Here is a 19884-nt window from a genome sequence, read left to right as displayed (position 1 = left end):
TCGTATTTCGTATGAGCCGTGTCCAAGTGTTCTTATGTCTTAAGATGGTGAGATTGAGACTTAGTGTTTTACTTTTATATGAAAGAGATTTTGAAGACTATATTATGTTTTGTGAAAAGTTTTAGTTCCGCACTACTTTTTACTATGTTTATGCAATGAATGATATGAAAGGGCTTGTATTAGACCTCTGAGAGGTTGAGTATTTCGGTTACAATCCGACATTGTGCCCTATGTTCTAGGATGTGGTTTTGGGATGTGACACTTTTTCGGGTATATTTTTCTGTACATGATTATTTACTGAATTGTTTATTGAGTATTGCGCTTCTGTAACATTGAATAAGTATAATTAGTAATTTGTATGGTTGTTGTTATAAGAGAATGTTAGGTGGATAATATATATATATATATATATATATATTATAGTTGATAGAGAATGGCTTAGGGGACGAATTCTACGAAATGGATGGATACCTAATGATGGCGCACGCCCGGAGCCTACACCCTAGATGTGGCCAGCCCTCAATGAGCATTGTAGGCATCGAGTGAACCTTGGTCTGGCTTACTTAACTCATCAGAAGACTTAACTCAATAAAAACAGTCTCCTGATATAACTTATAGCAATAATATGTTGACCAAAGTGGAACTTAAGTCTCACAACAAAGTATCTGAAATTAAGAAGTAAGAGACTCAAAACTGACTATCTGACTATCTGAAGCCTCAATAATACTAAGAGGGATGTTGGGACAGACCCCACAACATCCTACAAGAAGAAAGACTGAAAGCAATAAATGTGTCCTCCAGGATGCAAGGAGGCTCACCACTACTGAATGCTCAACAAGATCAACGAGGTGATGGAAGATACAGATCAAAATAGGTTGGATAGTTCTTCTCATGAACTTTAAACTGTCTTGAGGCATAAGCTATGATTTTGCCAATCGTCATTAGGAAACAACCTAAACCAACTCTGGATGCATCACAGTACACCATAAAACCCTGAGTACCTTCTGGTAAGATCAAAACTAGGTCAGCATTCAACCTAATCTTAGACTCCTGAAAGATTCTCTCATAAGCTTCAGACTACTAAATTTAATTGTCTTCTGAGTTTTGTCAAAGGATATGAAATACATGAAAACCCCTCATCAAACCTTCTTTAGTAGCCAACCAAGCCCAAGAAACTCCTTATATCAGTTAGAGACGTGGGCCTAGGAAAATTCTGAATTGCTTTTATCTTGTGTATCAACTCTAATTTCATCGCCGGAAACTATGTCGCCCAAGAATGCCATAGATTTAAACCAAAACTCACACTTTGAGAACTTGGCATATACTCCTTATCTTTCAATATCTAAAGGATCATTCTGAGGTGGGTGTGATCTTCCTCATTCCTTGAATAAATTAGTATATCATCAATAAAGAGATAACAAACTTATCTAGATAAGGTTTGAAGACACTATTCACAAGATCCATGAATGATGGAGGTGCATTGGTCAAACCAAAGGACATGACCACAAACTCATAATGCCCATATCTGGTTCTAAATGTTGTCTTTGGAATATCCTATTCCCTAACTTTTAACTAATGGTATCCTGATTTGAGATCATTTTTGGAGAAGCAGGTGGCACCCTGAAGTTGGTCTAAAAGATCATCAATCCTTGAAAGAGAATATTATTCTTGATGGTAACCTTGTTCAATTGGCGGTAGTCTATACACATCTTAAGGGAAGATCTTTCTTTCTTAGAAACAAGACCGAAGCGCCCCAAGGTGAGACATTTGGTCAAATGAAACTCTTATCTAACAGATCTTTCAACTGTTCTTTATACTATTTTAATTCTAATGGTGCCATTCTATATGGAGGAATAGATATAAGAAGAGTATCTGGAGTGATGTCTATGCTGAAGTCTATTTCTATCTCAGGAGGTACTCCGAGTAGATCATCATGAAAGACTAATGGAACCTCTTTTGCTATAGGAACTGGATGGAGGGGAGGTACCTCAACATTTGAGTAATTAACTCAAATACAACCCTTCGAAACTAACTTTCTCACCTTAAGGTACGAAATGAAATGACCCTTGGGCACGCTGAACTACTACTTCATTCTATGACTTGGTCATAATGAATCTGAAACTTGATAATATGAGTTCTAAAATCTATTGATGGATAACAGGCATGAAGTCAGTCCATAACTAGAATGAAATTAAAATCTACCATGTCTAACTCCACTAGGTCATCCATTGGGTTCTTGTGATTGATTGAAATAGGATAATCACGATAGACTCTTTCCGCTAGAATAGACTCCCCAACAAGTGTAGAAACACATGAGAGTTCATAAAGTTTCTCAAGAAGAATTTCGAACTTAATTGCAACATAAGAAGTTACAAAAGACAAACTTGCTCTTCGGTCTTGAAAATCATAAACATCAAAACTAAACACTTTGATCATACCAGTGAAAACATCTAGACAGTTCTCTTGCTCTTGGCGGCTAATTATTTCATAGAGGTAATTTGCTCCTCTGTCAATGCCGGAAGTAGTTCCTATAGGTACATCCCTTTCTGGTGGAGCAGCCGATGAATATTGGGGTACATTACCCAAATTTCCACCACCCTGCTTATTCTTAGGACACTCTTTCATGAAGTGACCCTCATGACTGCACTTAAAGCAACCTTACTAGCCATCATGACACTAAACTGTGTGGTTTTCTACCATACCTACCATATGCAGGAGCCCAACTACCTCCTTGTTCCATATTACCTTAGGACTGTGTTTGTCTAGCCTTAAGTTTTGCGAATTTTGGTCATTATACTCACCTCTGTTTCTGGGTGGAGATTCACTAGCAGATAATTGTGCATGACCCTTTTGTTTCTGAAAAAATGGACGGTTCATACTACCTTTCTGTTGTCCAGACTCAATTCCAGACTTAGCTTTCTTGTTTTTATACTCTTCTCTGTGCCTCAACTTGTCCTCTTCAACCTGTTGCACATAGACCATCAACCTCGATATGTCCATTTTACCTGTCGGCATGGTAGCCCTGCGTGTTTTACTTGATGAACGACCCAAGCCAGCGACAAACAAGCTCATTCTGCTCCTCATGTCCTTAACAATTTCAGGAGCATAGCAGGTCAAATGGGTGAACTTCAACCCATACTCGTGCACACTTTAAGAGTCTTGTTTCAGTGTAAGAAACTCTAGTACCTTAGCCTCTTTCAATTCTCGGGTAAATAAATGCCCCAAGAAAGCTTCTTCAAAGACGTCTCAATTGAGATATGGTTTATCCTCATCTCTACCCTCCTTCCGGTGCTCGAACCAAGTTCTAGCCACATTTTTCAGTTTATATGCAGCTAGTTCAACTCTACCAGCATCCACAACATGCATGACATCAAACACCTTCTTGAGTTCCTCAATGAAATTCATGGGATCCTCAGTAGTGCTTCAACTGGTGAAACATGGAGGGTTCATCATCAAGAACTCGTAAATCCTTGAAGTGTCAGCCTCTTCTTGCTGATCTCATCATTTTTTCCAACCTTGGTTAGTCACACCTTGGCTTAACATTCGGATTGACTCACAGATTTCAGCATTGGTGACTTCTCCTTGAGGTTGTAATTCTGGTGCATTAGGTACCCTTTGCTCTTATATATCAATGTTTCTCCTAACGATACGACCTCGTGCTTCTCTCCGTGATGGAATGGTTATTAGAAACACGCACAAGCACGAATTAGAGAGAAACTTTTACAGATAAACTCTAATGCACGAAAAGAGTATGAAAGAAATGAGAAGTTCCTTGATGTTGCATCCTCCTAATTATATATGTTGTGTGTTTCACACTAATAACTAGGACTCTACAGACACGACTTCATAGACTCCCTAGGACTCTTGAACTCTCTACTCTGATACCACATTTGTCCCGCCTGAGCCTACACCTTGGACATGGCTAGTACTCGAAAATCGTTATTGGCCTCAAGCGGGCCCTTGGCCTGGCATCTTTTACTCAGCAAAAGACTTAGCTTAATAAAATTAGTCTCATGATATAAAGTAAAGAAATAATACGTTTGCCAAAATGGTACTTAAGTCTCATAAAAAAGTATCTGAAATACAAAAATAAGAGACTCAAAACTGACTAAGTGATTGTCTATGAAGCCTTTATAATACTAAGAGGGATGTTGGGACAAACCCCACTACATCCTTTAAAAGGAAATACTAAAAAGCAAAAAATGTGTCCTCCAGAATTCAAAGAGGCTCACCAATGACTTTGAATGCTCAACTGGCTCAACGAGGCACTGACTGATGCTAATCCTGGTTACTTGCATCTGCATCATGATACGATGCAGGCCAATTGACATTTGTACATTAAATGTACGAGTACGCGAGTTGGAATGCTAACAACAACTTAAGCTTGAAAAAGAGAAAGAAGGAACACTTACCTTGGCTTTGCTAACTCAAGAATAACATTAATCAATATTAATGAATAAGACATATGAAATATATAAAAGCTTGTAAAATAATGAAAATACTTAGTTTGTTAAGGAAAATGCAATAACAAACTCAACTTTACTTATATATGAAGTAATATAGTTTCTATGGAAGATTTTCTAATAGAAAACCATTATGAGCCTTAGCGATGGTCAAATGTTCTTACCTCACGTTGAAAGAGGACCATCCAATCTATCAGCCTGAACTACTACGTGGATCCACTAGGCTATGTTAAAAAGTACAATGGAGTCATCTAAAAAGTATGACCTTTTTTGTTTCCATGTTGGGTACATGGTTTATGGGGGATTGAGTTAATATGAACTCATGTCCACATATCAGTGTTTAATTCTACTCCCAAAAATACTTAGCTTATATGTTTTTAAAATAACTTTTTCTCTGTTTTGAGGTAATTGCTCAAACATAGATTTAAAATCTCATGGAAATTAGTTTACTGTTTACTGAAAACTAGCTAAAGGCTCTGTTAGAAGTCTAGCTTCCTTTCTTGCTCAAAATGTGAAAACATTTGTAACTCTTAGGGAATACTTAGTTCCTTAAATTTTGAGAAATGAACTCAACTCTTTACTATTTGCTTAACTTGAAACTTGAGCCATAAAACATAGTTAAAAGTTTCTTAAAGACTCTTTGAAAGTTTTAGAACTTACTTTGACTTGCTTCTTAACTTTTAGACTTGATTCTTAACTTCTTTGACCTTGATCTTAAATTTTCTTGAATCGGATTATCGATTCAAGGTTCATGATCTCATGTTAATGTATTATTTCATGATTTTTAAATTATCTTAGAGTGTTGGAATCAACTAAGAAGCATGGGTACATCACTTAGGAACCAGTACGAAAGAGTCGGAAATGAATGGATAGAATTGGCATCCTTCGCTCTCTTAGAGGCGTGCGGCGCCAGTCTCCAAACTTTAAAGGCAAAGATGGGGCGCTCTAACAAGTGTGGCATCCCTAAATTATAAGAACAAAGAATGTCATGTGGGGCAACAGGAGGCAATGTGTCAGGGCCATACGGACACACGTTTTGACTTTTCTCACCATTTTTCATCTCTAAACACTCCTAACTTCCATGGCTATTTCCCCAAACACTTAGGATCATTATTAACCTCAATACTTAATATATTTTACTTGAAAACAACCCGGTAACACGAATCAAATAAACACTACGCATGCAACAACTCAACCAACAAGAATTCAAAAATGTTCTTCAAGAACTTCACTTTTTTATCATTCAATCTACTCAAAATCATTGAATTTAAACAATTTGGTTTTAGGTTTAACTAAACCAATATGAAAATATCTCACATACCTTGATAGGGATCACCCCCGACGAATTCCACTCGCAAATCTTGATGTTCTTGGCGAATCTTGACTTTTCTCCCTTTTCTTCTTCTTTTCTCTTTTCTCCAAGCCCTAAGCGTGATTTTGATTTTCTAGTTTTATCTAAAACTTATTTTACCTCAAATAAACTCCTAAAACAAAATTGGAAATTGATTTGTGAAAAGACTAGTTTGCCCTTTTCTATGTTCGGATTAGGACTTTCCTCAAACCAACGGTCCTACTTCCATAAAGCATAACTCACTCATACGATATTGAAATCGCCCAAACTAACCGGAGTTGGAAAGATATTTCCAAGGTCTTTCCAACAATATCAAGAAATTCCACTTATTCTAAGCTAGAAGTTATGGCCGTTTGAAAATTATCAAAACTCACTTTCTTAACTCAGGTAATTTTCTTGCTTTTTCCCTTTCTTTCCAAAAATGAATAGTTTTATTTACTTATCTTATTCCAAGCTATTTCAAATTGTGGAACGTTTCATACTACCTAGAGATTTCTAAAGAAAGTGAGGATTAATACATGTGATGTCTTTGGTAAGACTAAAATGGGTTTCTATCACTGCAAGTGTTCCACTAGTCTCGTAACTAATGACTTCAATTGTTAATGTTAGTTGAAAAATTAGGATACAATAATGGTAAATTATGGTCTAATTATGAATTTACTATTGTTGTAAGGTCCTGCATATTTCATGTATGCAGGCTAAGTGTGGTTCCCATGTAAGTTGGGTAAATTTTGGACTCATTACTTAATGTTATCTTATTGTGAGTCGAGCTTTAATAAATTAAGATATGTAGTAAAATATAAAGTGTATTATATTAATTGAATCTCATTAAGGCTATGCCAATTGAATGAGTTAAGACCTATTCTTGTGTTTGAACTCTAAGAAATTGATTACACAATTAGGTGAATTTTTTGGTGTAGACTAGACATCGAATAATATGAGTGTTTATAGACTCGTTAACTTACTAATTATTCATATATACTTGATATATTGAAAATATTCGAAGGTATTGAGGAAAGGAATAGTATTGCAAAATCATCTTGCTTGACTACGATTCTTCGGTGGAGGTAGGTTATGGTTTATTCTATTTTATAGTAGACTCTTAATAGTGATTGATATGAAATTGAGTGATATTATGAATTTATCTATGTTCTTGATTGTGTGGTTGTTGGCTTGATTGTGTGGTTTGTGTTTGGTCAGAAATCATGAGATCGTGAAATTTATAGTCTTGAACCCTCTCTATAGAAGTGATTCTTTAAATAATGGAGGCTTAATAAAGTATCGTTAATGAAGTGAAAGTGGTGATAGTAAATGATAAATTAATAATATTATTGGATCGGAGTTTCACATTCCAACATGATATTATGGATCGGAGTGTCACGTTGTGAGATGGTATTATTGATCGGAGTGTCACGTTTTGATACGATATAATTGAATTGGAGTGTTATGTTTCTACATTGTATAATTGAATCGGAGTGTCACGTTCTGACACGGTATTATTGGATTGAACTCACATTCTAACACGGTATAATTGGATAGGAGCGTCACGTTCTAACACAGTAACATTAAAAGAAAGCATATTGAATTGATTGAAAGTACTCAATCTCAATGAACTCATTCCCTAAACAAGTGTGGTGTAGAGGCCTGAGTCCTCGTTTGTATGCTAGATATTTTTATTGAATACATACTTGCTTCAGTTGTCACTTGTTCATATTGTTTGGTGTGTGTTTATGTTAGCCTACTACTAAATTGAAAAAACTTTAATTCCATTATAGTAATCATATTAAGGACATCTAATCTCCAAATACTAAGTCAAAGAGTATCAAAGACATTGAAGTAAATGAAATAAAGTAATTTATGTCCAAAAACTAAGGATGACCGAGAAAATCCAACACAAGCTCGAATGAATAGATCACCCTTGAACTTGATATGCTGACATTGTCTAGAGCTGAGGGCGAGTCAAAGTTGTTGTTACACTCGCTGCACTCAATAAAAGGAAAACAAAGAAAACACAAGTAAGGCTTAGTATAAGGCAATATGTACTGAGTAGATATCATCGGGTGACCCAAAATAGTAACTCATATGCGTAGAGTAATAGTATGAAATCGGATAAATGATTACCATGTTTTATATATATATATATATATCATACAAGCCGCCACGTAGCTCAATAAATTCACCCCCAATTTATTCTATTAATTCTATGTCGTTTCTCTCTGTTGGATTCAAGAGAAGGGTAGGTCGGTAATTTCCCCTTCTCCCGTTCTTCGTTCTTTTTCTCTGGGATCTTATATCTTCCTCTTCGTTATTCTGAAGAGCTCTTATCACTTCCCTTTATGTTCCATGTATAAAAGTCACGTTTGTTATCCTGAAAGGTTTGTTTCCTCTATGTTACATGGAAAACAACAGATTCATTTTTTGCCATAATGCGAACACGAACGTTTCATTCCAATTCCCTATAGATTTGCTCCTCCAAACAAGAAGGTAAAAACCTTCACTTATTTAGAATGACAATAAGGTACACCTTCTCTGTATGCCTACTAATTTGGGTTGTTGCTTGTTTCCCATTTGTTCATTCTCTGGGTTTTCATTATTTGAAGTTTTTCCTCTCGGATCTACCAAAAACTGGAGGTGTATCTTTTCGCCACCATATGCTTGGTCTATGTATTGTTTAATGTTCTATTTACTAATTTTATTGATACCTTTTGTTTAAACCTGATGTTAATTTGGTTGTTTCGATGAATCCGGAAATATCTCTTGCACTTTGATTTTACTTTGGTTTACTGGATTTGCTTCTTCGTTTTGGTATTCCTTATAGCATGCTCGAATTAGTTGTTTTGCTATGTGATTTGACACACATAATTTAAGAGCTTGTTCTCTCTTTATGTTCATAAAATTTCTTCAATGAAATAGACTATGCTAGAAATTTATATACAATGGAGAACTTATGTATACATCTGCTCTATAAGGTTGATTTCTGATGAATTAAGCCTAGCAATTTCTGCATGACTGTAATTTTGGCGATTACATCTTTGATAGTTTGAACAATGTTTCTCATGTGGATACAATAATGTAATATCTTTAGGCTAATGAACATTGAAATAATGGGTGTGATATCAATTTATACTACAACAACCGTTCAGACTTGAGGAAATGAATCAATGATAATTGTTTTTCCCCTGCAGACTCAACTCCTTAATTTATGTTTCTGCCCTGAATAGTGTATTCCCCTTTACAGTATAATATCAAGACTAGTGTACGTAGTGTATGATGTGTATTCGAGCTAAGAAAGGTCCTAATTTTTGAATTAATCATCGCAAGTTCACTATGGCCAAAGCCGTTCTGGTTGGGGTAGCTTGTTGCCTATCAATAATTCGCTGCTACATGTAAGTTCACTGTCATATTAACTTCCACTCTACAAAGACTGAGATAACCACTTTGTGATATCATTAATGAACTAGACAAGTTCGTGTTTCCATTGCCATTTTTTAAGTAACTTGTGCTCAGCATGGCGAGAAAAATTACTACAAGAAATACTTAAGTCTCTCAAATATTTGATCCATACTGAACCAGAAATACACAGAGTACGTTTAACTGCTTTGTTTTCTTGTGTCGGCCGAATAAAGAGAGGCCATGTGTAAAGTATGTGTCGGCCACTTTTAGCCAAAAGTTTGTAAATTTTGTGTATAAATAGAGGAGCTTTCCTCATAAATAAAACACACCTTCATCCTTACATCTCTCATCTTTCTGAATATTCTCTTTACGCTTCCATCCCCTCCATTGGTATCAGAGCTAGTTAATTAAATAACTATGGAAAACAAATCAACTATGACAGATGATCTACAAGAACAGGTATACCATTTTATATTTATGAGTAGCTAAATTAATTTATTCCTGAAAATCTCTTGTTAATTATAATTGTTTATAATGTTTGAATAATGTTATAATAACCATCTTTAGAAAGTTTGCTACAGAAATATTCTTCAAACAAGTATTGCCAGACTATGCCATCCTAAGGTTGAAACCGGTAGGCAGAGAAGGCCGTTTAGGGGAGTAAACAAAGTTGAGGCGCTGTTAGGGTAACTAATCAAAGAAGAAAACTGTAGTAGTGACCAGACTAGATGATTATTAAATCATTATTTTTGCATAATAAGCAAGTATAATTTTTTAAGAGGTTGAAAGGAATAAAATTTTAGTGAAAAATAAAAATAATAAAAATGGAAACCTACCTATTAAACGATGATGTTGATTATAAGATATTATTATTCTATATACTAAAAAATTTGAATATTGATATAAAAAGAGAAATTTATAATAAATTATTAACATATGAGATAATAGAAATAACAACCCAAGGTTGGACTGAGTTAACCATACAAAGTATACAAAATGAGCTTTATTATGATATGTATGATTTATATGATGATTTAGATATTGGAGATTAAATATGACTGAATATTGGCTAAAGCGATATGGTAGGAATTACAGGTTAAAAAAGATTAGATATCCAGATAAATTAAGTAGGCTTTTTAAAATATTATATAAAAAGCCATGATAAATAAAAATAAAAATACTAAAATAAAAAGAACTAAGATAGATAAAAAGATAAGAAAAATATGGAAAAAATTAAGATCTTTATATATAGAATATGAACTATCACAACTAGTCAAAACAGATAATGATAGGAAAAATCAATTGATAAACATAATTTCAAAAATAGAATATAAATATGTCTGCTATTTGAAAAAACAGTATGAACAAAGAAATCTATAAACAACAATTAATAGAAGAAATAATGGAAATAATGGTTGAAAAAGAACAAGAATTACAACATAGAAAAAGAAGACTAGAAGAAAACATATTAGCAGGAGTATGTAATAAATCAATACTAGCACAAAGAAAAGATATATTAACGTTAGAATTAGAATTAGATTGTCTTGAATATGAATTACAACATAATATAATACATAGATCATAATGAACAAAGAAGAATTTGCAGTAGACGAAAAAACATATGAAAACCAAGACGGAATGATAATAAAAATAGTATTTTCAAATTTAGGAAGAAGATACAAGAAAATAGGAAATAACTTATATTTAATGCTAGAAAAAGAAACAGCAAAATTAGAAGATAGTTTAACAGCTATGGTAAGAATAACAAAAGAAAATGAAGAAATAGATAAATCAAGAGAAATCGAAAAAATAAAAACACAAGCAAAACAAGAAGTACAAAATTTAGAAGAAATAAAAAATACAAGAATAAGTGAATTAGAAAAAGAATTAGCTAGGTTAAAATTATTATATGAAAATAAACAAAAAGAAAAAGATAAAGAGCTAGAATTAACAAATGAAATAAAACAAATGGAACAAAAACTAAATGAAGATCTAAATAAAGATATTGAAGTGAATGAAATAGATGGAAATGAAAATGACCAACAATCAGAAATAAGTGATATAAGTGAAACATATACAGAAATTCTAGAACAGATAAATAAATCGAAAAAATTAGAGATAAACACAGGAGATATGAATAGACCTAGTACGTCAAGAGTTAAAACCCCAGATAATAGTCCCAGAAATAGTCCTAGGAGAACACCACCAACTTATTATACAGAGAGCTATCAACAATCAGATAGAAATAATGCAATATGGAACAGTAGATTAAATAAAAATTGGACACCTAAACCAGCAAATGAACAATACAATTTTTTAGATTTAGATTGTGTCGCAGATATAAATAAAGCAATATTAATATGGATAGGAAATATGTCTAAACAGTTAATAGACAATAAAATAGAAACAGCAAAAACACCAAGATACATAGAAAGAACATTTGTAGGAACAACAAAATTATGGATAGAAAATCTACCCTCGGAAAGTTTAGAAGTACTTAGGAATGATAAGAAAATGGATGGATCTGCATCAGCAACAAATATAGATATACTAGATAAATATGAATCAGCAATAAGAAATGAATTTGGAGGCATGACTACAGATATAAGAGAACAAAATAGAGAAAAAATAATAAATAGACAACTTATGACAAAATTAGCTATATGTAAAATGTGTTACTTAGAAGAATATACTTGCGCATTTAAAGAATATTATTACAAAGCTAAATACAATTTAGACGAAGCAAAAGAAATAAGAAAACAATATTATACAAAATTACCAGAACCATTTAGTACAAACGTAATAAAGGATTGGAATAATGAAGGAATAATAGATACTTTAGGATCTAGAATAAAATTTTTAAATCAATGGTTCATACAACTATGTGAAAACCAAAAAGAAAAATTAAAAATGGAAAAAGTACTAAATAAAAATTTATCATGTTGCAAAAATAAAATAGCACCACAATTTGGATGCACAACTAAAAAACAAAAATCTAAAAGATATAAAAATTATAGAAAAAAGAAATCTATATATAAATATAAACAACCAAGACGAAGGTATTATGTAAAAAACTATAAAATAAAAAGACCATACAGACCGAAAAGAAAGATATCCCAATGTACTTGTTATAATTGTGGAAAGATAGGACACATAGCTAAAGATTGTAAATTACCCAAAAATCCAAAAAGAAAACAGATAGCAGAATTAATTATAGATAATGAAAAATATATGCAAATAGAGTACATAGATTATGAATTAAGTGAAAATGATAGTATATATGAAGTATCAGATATAGAAACTGAGAATGAAGAAGAAAATATTAACATAGATAATAATGAAACAGATGAAGAAATATAATGTCTGAAAATGAAATAAAAATAATATCTAAGGAAGAATATCAAAATGAAGAATCATCAGAACAGAAAATTATATTTGATAATACGATATTTGAACAAATAAAAGGAAAAGAATTAGATTTAAGTGTTGAAAAAGTATTAGAAATACCTATTTTAAGAAATTTGTTTAAAAGACAAAAAGAAGAATACTATGTAGTTAGCCAAAAAGAACATATCATAGATTGCAAATACACAAGAGGAAAAACATATATACCTATAATAAATAAAAGAATGATAAACAAAGAAATACAAGATATAAAAGCTAAATCACCAATAAAATATGTACATTTAGGAGGAACAGAAATATTAATAAAAGCCTGCTTTAGAGAAGGAATAGATACACCTATAGAAATATATTTAGCAGATGATAGAATTGTACACCCTATAGAAAAAAGCGTAATTAGTGCAGTAAAAGGAAACTTGATATATCAAAAATTTAAATTTACAATAAGTGCTAATTATACAGTATCATTAACAGATAAAAACATAGATAGATCATTAGTTCTATATTGGAAAATGTCTGGAATAGAACTAGCACCAGGAAGCAAATTATTTACAGCAAGATGTAAAAATTTATATATACTAACAACAAAGCATAAAATAACAGCAAAAAATAAAATTAACAAAATAAAAATAGAAAATCCTTTTGAAAAAATAATTACTGTAATAGACAATAATGACTATAGCTATAAAGAAATTGATATAGAAGAAGATTTAGAGATAGTAAAAGAAAGATTAAGCACTTCAAGCGTACCAAATACATTGACAAGAGTCACCTCATCAAGGATGAGTACATCTAAAAGAAAATATGAAATTCCACAAAGCCTATTAGATAAAGAAGAAATAACACCATATCATTATTTCATAACAGGAATAATAGACCAAAGAAAATATAAAATATTAATAAATACAGGACAAGAAGAAAATTATATAACAAGAGAGTTAGTATTAGAAGAAGAAATTATAAGAACAGGACATACATGCCCTGGACTACCTAGTGAGATAGTAAACACGAATGAAGAAACAACAGAAAAAGAAATAATTATAGGAGGAATACTCTTAATAATACAATTCAAAATATGCCAAGGAGATCATAATATTACATTAGGAATAAAATGGTTAGAAAAAGTTAAACCATACAACATAGAAAATGAACAATTAACAATAACTTGTCAAAATAAGAAAATAATTATAAAAAGGACAAAATGATTAATGAAAATATTTATACTTGCAAAAATTATAGTAGAAGGATATTACAACAGATATTATACACCTATGATAGATACAGGAGCAGAAGCGAATATATGTAAATATAATTGCCTACCAGAAGATAAATGGGAAAAATTAAAAACACCTATGGTAGTAACGGGATTTAACAATGAAGGAAGTATGATTAAATACAAAGCAAAAAATATAAAAATACAAATATGGGATAAAATACTAACAATAGAAGAAATGTATAATTTTGAATTTACTACAAAAGATATGTTATTAGGAATGCCATTTTTAGATAAATATTATCCACACATAATAACAAAAACACATTGGTGGCTTACTACACCATGCGGAAATAAGATAGGAGCAAAAAGAGTAAATAATAAACAACGAAAAACTATGGAATGGATAAAAGGAAGTGAAAAGATAAACCAAGAAATGGAAAATATAAATAATAAACAAATAACGCAATTAGAAATTATTATATTTGTTATAGACAAAGTCAAATTAATTAATGAACAAATAGAACAATTATATAGTGAAGATCCATTACAAGGATGGGAAAAACATAAGACAAAAGTAAAAATTGAATTAATAGATGAAAATAGTATAATAACACAAAAACCATTAAAATATAACTTTGCTGATCTAGAAGAATTTAAAATACATATAAATGAATTGTTAGAAAATAATTACATACAAAAAAGCAATAGTAAACATACAAGTCCAGCATTTATAGTAATAAAACATAGTGAACAAAAAAGAGGTAAAAGTAGAATGGTCATAGATTATCGTAATCTAAATGCTAAAACCAAAACATACAATTATCCAATACCAAACAAAATACTAAAAATAAGACAAATACAAGGATATAATTATTTCAGTAAATTTGACTGCAAATCAGGATTTTACCACCTAAAACTAGAAGAAGAATCTAAACAATTAACAGCATTCACAGTACCGCAAGGTTTCTATGAATGGAATGTTTTACCTTTTGGATATAAAAATGCACCAGGTAGATTCCAACATTTTATGGATAACTGTTTTAACCAGCTAGAAAACTGTATTGTATATATAGATGACATATTATTATATTCTAGAACACAAGATGAACATATAAGATTATTGGAAAAATTTATACATATAGTAAAAAATGCAGGTATAAGTTTGAGTAAAAGAAAAGCAGAAATTATGAAATCACAAATAGAATTTCTAGGAATACAAATAGATAAAAATGGAATAAAAATGCAAACACATATAGTACAAAAAATAATTACTATTGATGAAAATATAGATACAAAAAAGAAATTATAATCCTTTCTAGGATTAGTAAATCAGGTAAGAGAATATATACCAAAATTAGCAGAACATCTAAAACCATTACATAAAAAACTTAAAAAAGATGTAGAATATCATTTTGATGATAAAGATAAAAAACATATAAGAAATATTAAGAATTTATGTAAAAAACTACCAAAACTATATTTTCCTGATGAAAATAAAACATTTACTTATATTGTCGAAACAGATTCAAGTGATCATAGTTATGGAGGAGTTTTAAAATACAAATATGAAAAAGAAAAAATAGAACACCATTGTAGATATTATTCAGGATCTTATACAGAAGCACAAATAAAATGGGAAATAAATAGAAAAGAATTATTCGCATTATATAAATGTTTATTAGCATTTGAACCATATATTGTTTACAATAAATTTATTGTAAGAACAGATAACACACAAGTAAAATGGTGGATAACGAAAAAATTAGATGATTCAGTTACAACAAAAGAAATAAGGAGACTAGTATTAAACATACTAAATTTTACATTTACAATTGAGGTAATAAAAACTGACAAAAATATGATTGCAGACTATTTATCAAGACAGAGTTACACAGCCAGGACAAGATAATGTTATGGAAAACATACTCAAAACCCTAACTACACTTTGTACAAAAGTGGACAGTATGGGATTGAGAATTCAAAAGCTAGAAGAAAAGGAAGAATCTACAAGTCAGCAGCATGACTCTAAAAATGTGGAGCTACGTCGTTCGGCAGACGGTAAAAAGCCAGAACTAGAAGGAGACGTTGGGAAACTCGATAAAACCCATGACAATGTTTGTTTAAATGCAGCTACAGCAAGCACATCTACAACAAAAGGAGCTAGTGGAATAAGATATACAAATTTAAATATGAACAAAATCTTCGATAAACCATTTATTCCAAAGAACCAAAAAGACTCATTATTTATACCACCGCAAATACATACTTACTCAGAAAGTTTAAACCAAGATAAAAAAGCCTACAACCACATAACCCGCTCATATATTGAAAACCTTTATAAAATCCAAAATTATTTAAACTCAACACCTAGATCTCCAACTACCAAAAACCCTAACACTGATTTTATAACCCAAAAGCTACAAGGATATAATAAGTTAATAGCACAACCGGGCACCAATGCAAATCTAGTAAAAACATGTTATAGTTATGGATTACTTAATACAGTTTATACCCAAACAGGAGATGAAATATCTACCATACCAGAGCTATACAAAGCCTTTATGAACTATAAAAGAATTACTAAAGGAACATTGTTTTATATAAAGTTTTATTCAGCACCAGCAGAGATATTATTTGATGAGATAAAACCAATTATACAAGTTATAAAAATTGGTTTGACCAGAGATATGATAATTCCAGAAGATATCGGAATACAACAAGAAATACAAAAGATTGAGATACCAGAATTCTACGCCAACAAAAGAGTTATAGGAATAGCAACTATCCTAAATGAACTAACTAACAATTATTTAAACGGAAACTCAGTATGGAGCTATTATGTACGAGAGCAAGTTATGATATATTCAAATTCTAAAGAAACCAGAGAACAAGATATGGAAGAGATACGCCAATGGATACTTAGTCTACTCAAGCCAGAGCAAAAACCAACAACAAGAGCATTAAGGAAAGGGTTTATTTCGGAAGAATTATTGACCAGATATTGCAAAATTATTGGACAAAAATACCCCGACCATATATGTTCAAAATGTCAAGGAGAAGATAATGTCATACCAGACGTACAAATCGAATAAGTAAAAAAAAAATTGTATTTTATTAAAATTCTGTGTCGGCTGAATATCAGCCATATGTAGAAAGAAATAATTTTATTTTTGTCGTGTTGCGTCGGCTATAAAAAGCCAAATTGTATAAAAGTCGTAAAGTAAATAGTTTGTCAGCCAATCATGTAAAAAGTTTGTCGGCCAATTATATAAAGTAGTAATAGTAAGTATTTTGTTTTCTTGTGTCGGCCGAATAAAGAGAGGCCATGTGTAAAGTATGTGTCGGCCACTTTTGGCCAAAAGTTTGTAAATTTTGTATATAAATAGAGGAGCTTTCCTCATAAATAAAACACACCTTCATCCTTACATCTCTCATCTTTCTGAATATTCTCTTTACGCTTCCATCCCCTCCATTGGTCCAAGTATTATCCATACTAATGTTAGGGTACAATAGGTTCTTATTTTGCTTGGTTTTGAAATTGAATTTTCATTTTCCTATTGTAGTATTTGGTTTATTAACTTGTATAGTCGTGTTTGTATTGTTTAGATGCTAATGTTGTCTTCTAACTTAATGTGTTCTCCAGAAAACACAAGCGTATGTTTTGTTTGATCTCTTGGAATGAAATCAAAAACACAATCCCCTTCATAAGCTTGGAATGAAATCAAAAACAAGAAAACAGAATACACTTGCTCCGTCACAAGAACATTCATGTTTGTTGCTTTGGCTCTATAAAAGTACTGTGTATGTTGGTCCTCTATGCATTTCTAAGGATAAGATATATGTACACCAACATTTTTGGAGTGTTGAAAAAAGGAAGATATTTCTTTTTTAATTGACTTTACTTTCATTGGTTAATTTCAAGTTGTAATTTGAATTTAAACTCGTAAAATAAAAATTGGTTATTTATTTACAAGCAAGAATTGGTATGATCTCGGGCCCGTGCCTTGCACGGGCATTCCACATCTAGTCTAGTATACATACAAGTGATAGTATTACATCTGGATTGGGTTTATCCCTCTAAGAAGTTACTTCTTTCTAGAAAGTTAAATATGTGTTTATTAATTTAATTTTAATTTAATATTTTTTTAAAATAATATACCTTCTTTATTCGAAATAGAGAGGTATTGAATTTGAGCTTTTGGATATATATTATATTTTACTTTTTATATTTTAAAAATTCTTTTAAAGATATATATTGACAATTTTATAAAATAAATCTAACCATCAAAAATAATAAATATAAATTTACTACTAAATCATAAAAGAAAAAATATGTGTGTGGGAATATTTTCTTAACAAAAAATTTAAAAATTGAATCTATAATTGTATTTTTGATATATCATATATCATATATTTATATAAAAGATAGCTCTAGGCCCACCTATATGGCATCACCACAAGCAATAATGTCCTTTTAAAATTACTTATTTCCAAAACTACCCTTCATATTTCCTTAAAAGATATGACTTTTATGAAAAGCTACAATTTTAATGAATAGTTGCAACTTTTATCAAAAGTTATGACATTAATAAAGAGTTGTGAGTTTTATCAAAAGTTGTGACTTTAATGAAGAGTTACTACTTTTATCAAAAGTCATGACTTTTATGAAAAGTTGTGACATTAATGAAAAATTGCGACTTTATGAAAAGTTTGTGACTTTTATGAAGGTTATGAATTTTCCGAAGGGTTGCAATTTTTTCAAATAGTTGTAACCTTTCTGTTAAGACACAATAAACATTTGTTCACACTAACCTTTGTTGTCTATAAATAGAAGGATTTTCTCTCATTTTAAAACAACTAATTTTAATCTCTTCTATTTCCGCAAAATTAAATATTTTTGTACTTTGCTCCTTTCGAGTGACTTACTAACACCACTATTTTTTATCAATAAGTTGGTGAAAAAATCTTTCATCGTGAGAGGATGTAATTCATTAAATCTCTTGTATTGGAGGGAAGTAGTTTTTTAAAGGGGATATTGTGTATTCAGTGAACTCGATTTTTTCCTTTATATTTCATTCTATTCATACATATCCTGATATGTTTTTTACACTCATTAATTTATGTTTATGATATTAATTGTTGTTTTTGAGTACATGTTTTAAACTTGGTTTTTTATATTTCTGCAAAGTTATTTTCTCTGGTTATAGATAGAAAATATATACATGTAGTAGGTATATTTATTGTACGGAAAATAATTATTGTAAAAGTGCTATGTATAAGCTTACATATTATATTTTCTTACGTAAATATGAAATTTCTCACTTATCAATTGAAGAAATTCATTATACAAGTTCAAAAGTTATAATTGCTTTCATGTGCAAGCGTAATTTCTTTTTTGAAAATGTTAACAAATTTTTGGATTTTCTTCTTATCCATATATCACAATTGTATAATTTTTGTAATTTAAATGTTTCTTTTTTATTACGAAACACCTTTGTATATATATTCATATGTTCTTCTTTATTTTTCTTTCAATGTTGATTGAAGAACCAATGATTGATTATATCGTGAATAAGTCATTCATTAGAGGTTCTTGACTTATGTGATATTGATAAAATAATCAAATTCATATTGGAGTATTGCCAATATTTTTTAAGAACCTATTTTCTATTATTTTTAATGTATCGATATTAGTAAAAATTATTTGCAAGTTCAATGCAATTATTATTTAGGACTGGGTAAAGCTCAAAAAATTTACCTAGTGTGTATATATATATATATATATATATATATATATATGAAAAGAAATAGAAGAAGAAATATCTATACAACTAATTATAAAATATAATATAAGAAGTAGAAAGAAAAGGATCAGAAGAAGAACAAGAAACGTACAACACTAAAACCCTAACAGAGCTCCAAATATTGCAAAATAGAACAAAATAACTGAACAACTCTTCTTCAATCCCCTAAAAAAAGGATGCACTACTTCACATCTCTTCATCATGCTCCCATGGTGTCACGATCCAAAATAGATGTGATGACACTCGTCTTATCTT

General features: G+C 30.9%; 2 protein-coding genes across 3 annotated transcripts; one reads left to right on the top strand and one right to left on the bottom strand.

The window, feature by feature from the left end:
* Nucleotides 1-2169: 2169 nt before the first annotated feature.
* Nucleotides 2170-3084, bottom strand: LOC101259891 (uncharacterized). Its single transcript, XM_004248544.1, has 2 exons — nucleotides 2802-3084; nucleotides 2170-2618 (listed from the first exon to the last, which is right to left on the bottom strand). The coding sequence occupies exons 1-2, from the start codon at nucleotides 3082-3084 to the stop codon at nucleotides 2170-2172; spliced, it is 732 nt and encodes a 243-aa protein (XP_004248592.1).
* A 4818-nt stretch (nucleotides 3085-7902) lies between these two features.
* On the top strand, nucleotides 7903-17250 carry LOC101259588 (uncharacterized). 2 transcript variants are annotated; one of them, XM_010328982.4, is made up of 3 exons: nucleotides 7903-8298; nucleotides 9136-9666; nucleotides 15694-17250. In XM_010328982.4, the coding sequence occupies exons 2-3, from the start codon at nucleotides 9625-9627 to the stop codon at nucleotides 16915-16917; spliced, it is 1266 nt and encodes a 421-aa protein (XP_010327284.1). In that variant the 5' UTR covers nucleotides 7903-8298; nucleotides 9136-9624; the 3' UTR covers nucleotides 16918-17250. The 2 variants fall into 2 exon arrangements, with proteins under 2 accessions (XP_010327284.1, XP_069146437.1); XM_069290336.1 differs by having other exon boundaries at nucleotides 9053-9666.
* Nucleotides 17251-19884: the final 2634 nt, after the last annotated feature.

This window comes from Solanum lycopersicum, chromosome 10 (assembly GCF_036512215.1).
Source record: "Solanum lycopersicum chromosome 10, SLM_r2.1".
NCBI classification, from domain to species: Eukaryota; Viridiplantae; Streptophyta; class Magnoliopsida; order Solanales; family Solanaceae; genus Solanum; species Solanum lycopersicum.
This window is presented reverse-complemented; position numbering and strand designations above follow the sequence as displayed.

Excerpts from the sequence above, each read along its gene's own strand:
- LOC101259891 (XM_004248544.1), bottom strand. The coding sequence starts at position 3,084 with ATGAGGAGCAGAATGAGCTTGTTTGTCGCTGGCTTGGGTCGTTCATCA. Across the intron at positions 2,619-2,801 it reads ATCTCCACCCAGAAACAGAG|AGTGTCCTAAGAATAAGCAG; the intron begins GTGAGTATAATG and ends ACTTCATGAAAG.
- LOC101259588 (XM_010328982.4), top strand. The coding sequence starts at position 9,625 with ATGGAAAACAAATCAACTATGACAGATGATCTACAAGAACAG. Across the intron at positions 9,667-15,693 it reads CAGATGATCTACAAGAACAG|ACTATTTATCAAGACAGAGT; the intron begins GTATACCATTTT and ends ATATGATTGCAG.